The sequence below is a fragment of the Chelonia mydas genome, chromosome 1 (assembly GCF_015237465.2).
Source record: "Chelonia mydas isolate rCheMyd1 chromosome 1, rCheMyd1.pri.v2, whole genome shotgun sequence".
NCBI classification, from domain to species: Eukaryota; Metazoa; Chordata; order Testudines; family Cheloniidae; genus Chelonia; species Chelonia mydas.
This window is the reverse complement of record NC_057849.1, coordinates 324,411,081-324,423,364: the sequence shown is the minus strand read 5'-3', so window position 1 is coordinate 324,423,364 and position 12,284 is coordinate 324,411,081. Positions and strand designations below refer to the sequence as shown.

The 12,284-nt window shown below is 41.2% G+C and overlaps 1 protein-coding gene across 30 annotated transcripts in view; it reads left to right on the top strand.

Moving 5' to 3' along the window:
* The window catches only part of MAGI2 (membrane associated guanylate kinase, WW and PDZ domain containing 2), a 1,127,025-nt gene extending 1,119,717 nt beyond the window's left edge, over window positions 1-7,308 (top strand). For 29 of the 30 annotated variants that reach the window (XM_037889230.2, XM_043552267.1, XM_043552288.1 and 26 more), the window contains one exon: window positions 4,922-7,308. In XM_037889230.2, coding sequence (XP_037745158.1) covers window positions 4,922-5,724 — 803 coding nt within the window. In that variant the 3' untranslated portion in view covers window positions 5,725-7,308. The remainder of the gene's footprint in view (window positions 1-4,921) is intronic. The other variant, XM_043552272.1, reaches the window with a different exon arrangement.
* The last annotated feature ends 4,976 nt before the right edge of the window (window positions 7,309-12,284 follow it).

The following is a 12,284-nucleotide window of genomic DNA, read 5'->3' as shown; positions in this document are numbered from 1 at the left end:
ACAGCCACCATTTTCTACCACAGATGTGGCTGCATTTCAGCGGAGTGTGGAAGGGAATGAAAGTATACCTTTGTATATAGTTTGAAACGTTTGTAATATGCTTTCAGATCCTTTGGAATGAAAGGTGCTAAAGAATAGGCTATATTTATTATTACCACCGCAGGCTTTGTTTGTGTCTGTAAAATGTCTTGAAGTTAAAGCAAAGACTTGATGCTTCAGACACATTACCAAATTCCTCTAGACTCTAACCAGCTCTCAGAAAGGAGATGGGGGTGGAGAGAAGAAAGAGAGAGAGAGTAAAATAATTAATTTAGTAGCTCAAAAGCATAAAATTTTGCATTTTTTTCATATTTATGTTTGTTATGGAAAAGCAATCATCTTAATGATAGTTGAACAAGCTCAAACAAACCATTATGTTTGCACACAGCTGTTAAAAGGTTTTTCTTTTGAGCGGCAAATTACTTTACATTGCTGCCCTTTGATCTACCCTAGAATTTTGATATTTTCCCATAACATTCTAACACTAGGGGAGAACCAGATTTAACTACCACTGCATCAGTGTGCTCTTTGTTAGTCAGTTCCATGTTGCAACAATAATGGTTTGCAGACATTAACATTTACAGAGACTGAAGGGTGCTTTTTCTGCATAATTGCTTCTCATTTAAAAAAGAAAAAGGGGGGGACAGGTTCCGCAATGTTTAGAGATACAGAAAGTTATTGTTCTCATGTTCTTCCTCAAACATAATACATTTCCCCAAAATATAAACCGGGGGCTTTACTCTGTATAGGGATCTTTTGTGATGTAGTCATACTGGAAATTATTTCCTTAGAGCATTTCAAATTCCTCTTATAGTGGTTGTCTTCAAAAATGGATGCACACATTCCATTGTGAAAAAAACAATATAAATAAATGTCAAGCAAAGGGCCCAATCATGCAGTTCTTACACAGGCAAAATGTCCATTGAGGCCTGCCTGCCAGTAGTACTTCTTAGCCCAGGAAATGGAAAATACCAGGATGTTATCCATTCTAGCTTGGCAGCTCATGTAATTGTTCATATAATTCGTCTGTATTCACTTTTAGCTGTGGTGGATCCAAACTATTGAAGAAATTGGCAAGTTATAAAATCTGTCACTCTAGGCATAACTTTTCCATTAGTCTTCCATGGTACAATCATGGATAAGGAAATTAAACTTCAGTGTAAGCTTCCATTTTGGTTATTGACTGTACAAAATCTTTACCTGTCTGCAAAAATCCCATGTGAGCTAAAGAGAGAAAAGTCAAGGGTTCAGTCTTAACATGAGTCTTGCAAGCAAAAGTTACTTCAGCATGTAATATAGTTAACCGTGGCTGCCCTGCCGCACACCAGCCGCTCTCATCAGCTGAGCAAAGCCAGGGATTGGAGCGGAGACTTTCTAGCGCTATTGGTGTTTCAGGAGGCGAGGGTGACCAGACGACAAGAACAAAATATCAGGACACATTGGGGGGTGGGGCAGTCACAGGCTCAAACCCCACCCTACCCCCACCACCAGGGCCGGCTCTAGGTTTTTTGCTACCCCAAGCAAAAAAATAAAAATAAAAAAAAGCCGGAGTGCTGCCGAAGCAAAATATCGGGACAAATGGCATCCCGATGGTACATCAGTCGGGACGCGGGACAAACCTAAATATCGGGACGTCTGGTCACCCGACAGGAGGCAGCCCTTGTCTACGTCAGTATTTGGTACATTGCCAAGCATGGTGCTGGGAGCAATGTACTGCTGCAACTGCAGCCTTTACAAAGAGAGAAAATTGAGGTCCTGCCCATTTGGGGTCATTAAAAAGCCTACGGCATTTTTAGCAAGCGTTAGGAGCGTGACTGACGATATCCCTGGCCAGAGTCTGATTTGGGTAACGACTCAGAATGGATGAACGGGCTCAGAGGAATAAGAAATCCATGCATATACCAGATACCAACGCCTCACCCAAAACTCAAACTGAACTACATTCAACCCTTTACACGGGTCTGACATGTCTGGGTAAGAGATCTTGGGGAATGACCGGGAGCAGCAGGGTGTGTTTTGGGGCTCTCTCTGAAGAATTCCTAACTGGTTGAAAATCTTCTTGGGGAACAGCCCAGAGACTAATTACGGCCCCCGCCCCCAACACCGAGTCCACTCTATTTTCAGAGTGCTACCGAGCAGGCCCACTCGCCCCTTGATCCCTTTCCCTCTGGGTGTTTGGAACAGGCGATAGGCCTGTGGCCGCTGCGCTGTATCATGGGGGACTAGTGATTAGTCCATCCCCCCTGTTTTTGGCAGGTAGCGAACTGGCTCAGTCCTCATAAGGGACAGGTGATTCACAGGGGGCTGACACAGTCTTGTACTGTGGCTACTAGATCATTCCATTCAATCATATTGCCGCTGGCCCTTCCTATTTTTACTGCTCTGGAAGTGATCGTCCCCAAGGACGTGGTTTACTGTCACGTGAGATTAGGGATTTCAGAATAGCCTAATGCGCTCTGCTACCAGTCAGTGAAGTTCAACAATGCCGTTAATTTGGGGGGCAGCATGGATATGCCTTACAGTTGGCAAGTGCACAATTATAGTTGTTTCTCTGTTTCCTTTTTACATTCTGCCCCACAGCTGACTTCCGTGGTGTTGCATGGATATTAAAAGAGGGCAAAATTTGACTTTTTTCCAGAGCTTTCTAATTTTGATGTGAACTTGCCACATAGGATCTTTACTTGAAAAGTTTTTTCCCCACTAATTTCTTGGGAGAAAAACATTGGTTCAGATAGATCTATGGTGTAAGCAGGAGGGGGGGAAATCAGGGGGTTACCATTTTCAGCCATAGTTTTTGCACTAAAATATTTCAAAAAATTACTTGGACTTAAGTGAAATTTAGTTCCTGATTTAGGTATAACACGAACTAATAGGCTGCAGCTTTTTTTTTTTTTTTTTTTTTTAAAGAGTCAAGCGGTGATGCCCTGCTCCTTGTTCACCAACGTGACTCCCATTAACTCTACTGAGAGGTATAGAGCAGCATTAAACAACAAATTAACTCATAGATGTCTGGAAGAGGCCACTGTGACAGTGCAGCACTAGCTTTTCATAGGCAAATTCATGAGAGCTGAGAGGCCTGAAAAGTTGAGCCCTCCATTTATTTGTGTGAGGGGTTTTAAAATTCAGTGTAGACCCTGAACCCAGTTAGAATCCAAACCCAAGTGTGTTTGCCTTACCCAGATTTCACTTTTGACCTTTCAAATGCTATTTTCCCCCAGATATGCTCATGGTACAAAAGCACATGACTGGCACCAGATGGGAAAATAAATATCTCCTCAGCTGGCCACGCTGCTCTCACCACATCACCCACCTCTATATTGTCTCTTCTATTTTTATCTACAGAAGAAATAAATAATTAAGCAGGCTGCTTCAGTTAAACTTATGGTCTCCATCCCAGACTTGAGCATAAAGCACATTTCACTCTTCACAATAATGTGCATCCTCATGATGATTTGAAACTGGCCACAATGTTACTTAGGAAAAAGAAATGGTGTAGATTTTTAGGAATGGTTCAGATCTGTAAGTGCTACCTTTCTGAAGGCCAGACTTAATCCTCAGTCAGCAGATAACATTTTCTCCTTAATAAACATGCTGTCTCCTCTCACTGGGTCCCATCATTGCATGGATTTTTTCACCTGTGGCAGCATTTTGATCTTACTGAAATGGTGGCAATTATGGGACCACATTAAACAAGCTCAGAGACTTCTCTGGCCTCACAGTGGAAGTGGTGGGAGCCAGGCTGCCAAGCAGCTCCGATGAGTCTCAGACTGGCTGCCTGCCTTAAGATGAATCAAAAGAAATGTTGATCACTCACTCAAAGAGAAAGAAACACTGGCCTGACCAAGATAAGACACTTTATATTTTGCCAGTGGTTTGGGATGTAGGTGCTGAAGTCTAATTAACTCAACTTTCAGCTCTTCTGAATCACATTGGAAGGGCCACATCCTGCACCATCTTATTCATGTGAGTTGTTCCAAAGAGCTTAGTGGGGCAACTCATGAGAGTAGAGGCTTACAGGATTGGACCAAAGTATTTCCAAAACAGAAAAGAACATGATGCCTCTGGCTTTCTTTATGGCTCAGCATATCCTAAGCACCATCTATCTTAAGAAAATGGGATCTACAGAATCTAACCAAATTCTATTGAGGCAGAGGAACTGAGACAAAGTCAAGGGTGATAGCCAAGACTTTTCAGAGCCTGCATGTCTTTGCCTAAGGCAGAACACTGTAGATATGCTTTCAGAATAATAGGGCCCTAAACATTGCAATAATATAGTTGTTTAGAAAAAACTGGATTTGATGGATGACGTGGTCTGGACCACAAATTTCTGCTGATTGTTGTATGCTTGTAGGGACGTGTATAATAGATAGCAGAAAGGCCTCTTCATTTGTCCTTTGAGAGAGAAATTATATGGCTAACTAAGAAATCCACTATAATGGCACAAAAATGCATTTTGATTTCACCAGCATATGTCAGTATTATTATACTTTTAATATACGTGAAGAAAAGTTAAACCTATATCAATGGACGTCGTATTTTCAGCACCAAATCCCACAGTTCTTAGTAGGCTGACCAGATAGCAAGTGTCAAAAATCGGGACAGGAGGTTGGGGGGTAATAGGTTCTTATGTGAGAAAAGACCCAAAAATCAGGATTGTCCCTATAAAATCGGGACATCTGGTCACCCTAGTTCTTACTGAGGCAAATCTGTTGATGGCATTTCTACCTCCCACATCCATTGATTTCAATGGGAGTTTTACCCAACTAAGGGCTGCAGGGTTTAGGTCCAGTATGGGTTTTGGGTATTGTAACTGATGTTTGAAATATAAGGTCCAAGTTATGTGAATAATTCCTTAACTCCCTTCTCTTTGTTGTTATAACAGACGAACCAAACTCCTGGAGTTCTCTCTCTGCCACCTCCCCAGGTCTGCCGGAAATAGCTATTTCCCTCGATGACATAATCTCACCATTATCTTCATCACATCTAGCCCCACTCTCTGACCCTTCTCACCAGATAAACCCAGAACCAAGATGGGATATCAAGAGGGAACATGATGTAAGAAAACCAAAGGAGCTTTCGTCAAATGGCCACAAAAAGAAAAGGTTAGGAGAGCAAAGAGAAAGGTCAGCAAGTCCGAAAAAGGTAGACAGGACAAAGCATGAAGAGGCTTCTAGGAAAGGATACTCAGAAGGCAAAAAAAAGACCACTGGTGGCGGCAGGCCCACCTCTGAAAGTAAGGCAGTGGGACAGAGTGTTACGATCGAGGCTGGAGCAAGAGAGCATGTATGTGCCAGAATCAACGATGAACATCTTGGGAGATCCAAGAAGCCAGAAGGCAAGAAAGATGGATCTCTCAGTGTGAAAGAAGATCACAGATCTGGAAATACCTCTGAGAAGAAATCAGCTGCAGCTTCTGAACATGTCAAGCTTGATTTAGTTGGTGCTACAAAGACGTACAGTAGCAATAGCTGCAGCTCACATGGAAGTGATATGGACCAGAACAAGAGGGACCCTGATGGGAAACCCAGTGAGTTCCCCAGGAAGGGACATCTCCATTCCATTAACACACGCAGCATCAACAATACAGTTCGGAAGGCAACAGTCTCACCAGGCCCATGGAAAATTCCTGGCTCGGATAAGCTACCTAGTGTACTGAAGTCTGGCACTTCTGCCATGAGCAGATAAATAAGTGAACTGTTGCCCTCTAACTGTTTCACACTGATGCAGAACATACTTCTTAGCTTCTGTCTCACATTGATTTATTTTAATTTATTTTAACTATCACACATATACACAAAACACTGAAGAATGGAAACATTAATGTGTAATTCCATGACAATATGCACAATGTCTAATAAATTCAAGCAGCATATAGTCAACATGGAGATTTAAAACTGACCCTGAAGTCCCCAGTTCCATTTTAGGGACTTTGGCAGCTATGGAAGAAACCAAAACAAAATGAAGGACAATGTGTCAGAGAAGGACAGTGCAGTGTAGCTTTAGTATTTTTATTCCACTGCATGAAGGACTTGGATTTAGTTCAAACTTTATATCAAGGAACTGGAGCAAGTTAGAGCAATCACAGACTGGAACATCGCCTTAAATAACACTGCACGAAGCAAGCTGAAACTGAGAAAGAATATTTTAACTGAGCTAAGATGTTGTAAATATATTGTTCTCAACATATCTAGACAAGGGTTGAAGGGTTTCTTTGAAACTATACGCCCAGGACACGTCTCCACTGTTAACAATTTGGAATAGTCCACATGATCCCCAGCAGCATAGTTCACTTCATGTGTTGAGTTGGATGAGTTGGGGAATCTAATGGATTTGTTGGTGTGATAGCATTTCTACTGCCATTTTGTGAACAAATCATATTTCTGTACATTGGAAAGGAGTTAGGGTGCAGTTGTAGTTGCAAATTATCCTCAAAAACGATTTACCACAGGTTCCCCTAATATTACAAGTAGCACAGAAACCTCAGTTGGTCAAGCTCAAAACTGAGACTTACAGTTCCAAGACCTTTATAATGACAGGATGATTCTTAAAAGAAAAAAAGCTGCAGTTTCCTTAATGAAAGGCCTTTCTTTCCCACAGAAAACAACAATTTTGCTTATCAACAGTGCTATATTTTGTATATCTATACAGACTTTAGTTAAGGCATCTTTAAGTTTTGGCAGATCAGATGCTTTTACTGCACACACTAACACAAATGAGACTTGTTTCCAAGATAAAAGTTCTTAGTTCATTATATTTTCATCAGAGACATTTTCTCTCTCTTCTATTTCCATTTTACTTGTTCCTGTGTCTCAAGTCCACCTTCCTGGGGAAGGATTCCGAATTCCATGAGTCACCATTCTGTCCCCAGTAGGTTTCTTGTTTTGCCAAAAAGCTCTGGATAATAATACACAGGCTGTTTAAAAAAAAATTGATGCTATTTGCAGAAACAGACATCAGTACGCTAGCAAACTCTGATATTCATGTGCTCGACTCAAGAGTCACATTGAGATCATCATTATCCAAACAGGTCAGCACATAATATATTTCTCAAACATTGCACTAGACTCATTCTCCCCTTAGAAGTGTGTAGGCATGTTTCTTCCTATCAGATTATTTTAAAAGTCTCAAACAAAGGATTTTGCAGCTTTTAAAACTTTTTTTTTTTTTTAAGAAAAACTCCATTTATCATATTTTAAAAAGCACAAATCCATGTAGCTGTTGACAATTTTTATTTAATTAAAAGAAAATCTTTATCCCCTGAACTAGAAATCCAATATAATTTGCCATTAATTTATTGAATTGGATTTTGGACAATGCTTCCATAGTGTAGATGCACGCCCCGGTATCTTATTTTCTATGTGTAAAGAAACAAATCATAAAACATGAAAACCAATTGAGATTATGCTTGCATAAACTCTAATTTGCACAGTTCACAGCTACTCCTTGTGCAGTAATTGCTTTATGCGGCTGTAATCAATAACAACCTGTGAAGACAGCACATCATCTAAACCCCATTCCAAATAATATTTCTGTGTAGTGTTAGCTGTGAATTTACCCTGTACAGCTCGATCTCTATAAATATAATTCCATGTATTAATAGTCACAGAAAGGCTGTAAGTGAGCAACTATTTTTATGAAACGCACCACTATGGATAAATTAACTTTTACAGAAATCTTGTTTACTGTATGATAATCTAAACCACTGTCAAATAAAATATATATATCCAAAAAATCTTTTTTCAGCTGTACATATTGTGTATTAATTTTGAGTGGTTTTTAAGTGGGCTACCAAGAAATAAATGTTTGAATGCACTGGACTGGAAATAACACACAGTTTCATTATGCAAAAGATATTGCCATGTTGATTTCTGATTCAGAGGAAGAATACAATTTCTGAATTAAAATGCAGGCAGCCAGTACAGATACCAGAAAGAAAATGTATTTCGTATGTCTATATTTAGAAACAGCAAAAGCTCAGCAAACGCCCCCCCCCCCCCCGAAAAAAGCACCTGAACTCTCCCTTCCCCTTCCTCCCCAATCATGAGATATAGAGATGGTCAGCCCCACAGCACTGGAAGTCATCGTTTGTGCTTATCTAATGTGGACAATTGGAATTTGGCAGTCTGAGCACCCTAAAGGTTTGCTCACCAGAGTGGATTGTGGGGCATGATTTAAGTACCAAGTTACCTGATAGAAACAGTCTATCAGAATATATCAAGAAACTTCAGAGAGTAGTTTTGTTGTATTGAATGGATTTAGGACACAATAACGTACGTTATGGGGGCCTTCTCCTGCTCCCATTGAGCTGAATGGAAAAACTCCTGTTAAATTCCGTGGGCACAAGATTCGGCCAGGAGTATCATGTAATTTGCTAACTCGTGACACGTTAGAATCATGGACACTAATAACTAGAGTTGATGGGGAAACTGAGTTGATTCCTACAGATACGACATTTTGAAACAAAATGACAATTTTTGTTCCATTTTATCTTAAAATGTTGTTTCATGTAGATGTTTGGAATCTGGAAAATTTCAGTTTTCCATTTTCAGTATTTGGATTTTTGGCAGGGGCAGAACTCCCCTCCCTTTCCTTTTTGCCTTTGGACCCTTTTTTCCATTGGTAAAAGACAGAGGAAGTCACTGTTTAGCAACTGTTTCCCAACTTTGTCTAACTGAAAAACAAGCAAACAAATGAGAACACGTGGGCTTTTTTTCACATTCCCCACTTTTTAAAAGTTTTTCTTACCTGTTCCATGGAGGGGTGGGGGAGGAAGAAGGGGGAGGTCTAATAAAGGAGGGGGAATACAGAAACCAAAAATGAAAACTTGATTTTTTCAGGGGGGGGGCGTTAAAAAATCAGAATTTTAAGTTGAAGCAAAACAAAAATTTTGTTTCAAATGGCCATTCAAAATGAAACAAAACTGTTTTGTTCTGAAATTTCCTGAAGGAAAAATCAGCATTTTTTCATTTAAATTACAGTTTGCCTGGAAAAAAAATCTTTTCAATTAAACCTCATTTGTCAAAAGGAAAATTTTCCACATGAAAATTTCCCACCAGTTGTACTAATAACTTTGTTGTTTGTTACTGTTACAATACCTAGCAAAACAAATACACCATGGCTTTAGAACTCTGGACGTAAGTGGAACTCTCTATCATTCCCATGTCTAGATTGGTGAATAAGGGTGTGATTCAAATCCTACTGAAGTCAATGAGAATTCTTCCATTGACTTCAAAGCGGTTTGTAACAGATTCTAAATTTACAGGACTGAGTGTTTCCCTCGCTTTTACATACTCATTGCATTTTCTGTTAGCAATGATACACAGCAAGATACGTTTCCCAAGGGGTTGTTTTACTTCCAGAGAAATTAAAATTCACCTGGTTTTTGGACTCCTCTTATAATACCACCTGCATCATCGTGCTATCACTCAGAAGCATATTGCCCTTAGTGTTGTTTTTGCTTACACATCGTTTGATACCAATCTAGTAACACGGGAGATTGAATAGTTACACGGATTTTACACTTGCAGCATGTAACATAATTGGCTGTACACTGAGAAACAGGTCCTTCACAGCAGAGCCTATTGTTATAGCCATATGGCATGCATGTGATCGGGAAAAACACAGATTTTGGGGGAGGATTTTGGCCAAATTAGCACTTTCTCCCTACAACTGTAGCATTGCTGTGAGGAGCTTAGCAGCACGAGGCATATTCTGTTTGTCTCGTCACTTGATCAATGGCTGATATTTGGATGGACAGAGGAAGTCTTATTAAAATGCTAACTATGTTATTAAGGAGAAATGACCTAGGAGCAGGTTTAACTATTGTTTATACAGCGCTCAGAGTGTTTGTGGTGTTCAAGGTCTGATGTAATGAGCTGCGGACAGGCAGACCTTTTAAACAGATCAGCTGGGCTTGGTAAGGTAACAGCTGCATCTGCTCACCATTTCTCTGCCTGGTTCCACACCAATACAGATCTGACAGGGATAATGGAAGTTAGAGCCTGGGCTCTTGCTGGGCATGCCCTGCATGGGGCATTACAGGTTGGGTGTCACACGGACAAATAAGGAAACAAAGTGTTGGCCAGAGGCATTTACATTCAAACAAGCTTGATAGAAACCCAGAAAAATCCCTCAAGCTGCACAGTCTTTTCAGCTGATGCCTTTTCTTTTAGTGCTTGTGAATGGTGCTCAACAGATGGCCAGGGAGACTGACAGTCTCTGTTACTTACAGGACAAATACGTATGGGCAAAGGCACTGCAGGTTTCCCCACAATGTCCACCCCATATGTTTCAATCCTGAACAGGAGGGGCCACCTGTAGAGGTGCGAGTCCCTTTAGTGCTGACTGTAGAAATGATTGGGCAATGTAAATATTTGTCCAATGGGAACTGGCCTGACACCAACTAGCAAGCTCATAGTACATAGGTCTAACCATGGCCCCTTTTCTCTTCTCGCATTCACCACTAAACCAATTGAATGTGCCATCTACACCATTGTCCTGAGTTCCTCTCTTTCAGCTCCAGCCTGAAGCCCATTCAGTCTGGTTTCATCGTCTCCATTCCACTGTGAAAGTTAAGAACTTTGCATCGGAAGCTGCCCCAAGTACTCACACCCTAGTAGCATTATTTGACTTCTCAATAATGGAACCATTATGTATTCACAGGGCTGAGATTAAATGCTCAGTTACCTTTATCATTAACACAGCTATAGAGTTCAGGTTTTTTTTGTATACCAATACTCTTGTGTCTGGCTCATTTATTCATGTTTTACTTAGAAGTGTTCTTCTGACTTGGTCAGTTTTGTGAGGCCTACTGGCTCTTCCATTGTCATGCACCAGCTGAGAAGGTGATGCTCCTGTAGTTATGTATTCGGCAGCCATGCTTTTTTGTCCATTGTTCCCTGCTATACATACCATAGGTAGGACTATAGTACTTACACAGAACTATCACCACCACACAAGTAGTGCTAGTTTGCCAAAGTAAATGGACTATTACCAAGGACTTCTTGGAAGTTAGTAATTATTCTGGATTTACATCAGTGCAGGAGATTGGAATTTGATCCAGTCCCCTGAGTAGTATCATTAAATACTGCATCTACATTTGTTTTAATAAGCATCATGTACTATACATTTTATGAAGGTTGAGACCAAGTCTTTGAAGGCTGAGACCTTTGTCTTCACAGCTAGCCCTTTCCAGGTTACATTTCAGTTGGAAGTAGCAACCAATATAATAATTCTTCATGCTACCAGTAACACCACATTGTGCTCATAGAACTTTTAATCTTCAATGCAATAAACTCCAACAAGACTCTGCTGAGTTAAGCTGGTATTATGATCCCCATTTTACAGATGGGGAAACTGAGGCTGGGAGGTTAAAGTTGCAAAGGGCCAGAGTGCGTCTGTGGCAGTGTCAGGATCAGAACTCATAATTTTGTGGTTTTCAATCCTGAGCGCAAGCCATAGCTCCCGCTAAGAAGTTGCCATTCCTTATTTAGGACTGCCTCATCTGCGACAGTGGCCACCTATCTTCTCTGCCCCATTGCCCTCTACTCTGTACAAGGAACTAAATACAGTGAGCCAGCTGGACAATTAATTGCTACTCCCAAGGTTTGGACTGCACTCCAGATGCTGGACTGATGTCAAACAGTAGCACAGGTCAAGGATTTTTCCTGTGGTCTGCTCCCACAACCACTCCAAGCACAGAAGTCCCATGGATTCCATTGGGAATTCTATGCATGGAAGGCTTGCAGGGTCAGGCTTTTAGAATGGCCATAACTCCTGATAGTTTATTATCACTTCTTTCTAGGAACCATAGCCACGATTCACTGGCATCATAGTGCCTGCTCCAGTTTCCTGAAAGGTCAGTCAGATCTGAATGTGCAATGCTTTGAATTGGAAGGGGCCGGGGGAAGAGGGGTTTCTTACCTTGTACAGTAATTGGAGTTCTTTGAGATGCTCGACTCCTCTGGGTGCGCCACTTCAGGTCTGCATGTGCCCTTGTGCCTCCAATCAGAGATTTTCAGCAGCCCCCGTTTGGTCCACACATGCGCCCTAGCTATCCTCGTGCCCTTACTGAGAGTATATAGGGCTTCAACAGACAAAGCACCCTTGGTTCCTTCTACACCACGCAGATGAGCCTCTGAAGCAGCGGGCGGGGGCTGGGGAATGGCAGGTGCCGCTGGAGATCCCAAAAGAACAAACATCTCAAAGAACTCCAGTTACTGTAGAAGGTAAGTAACCTCTCCTTC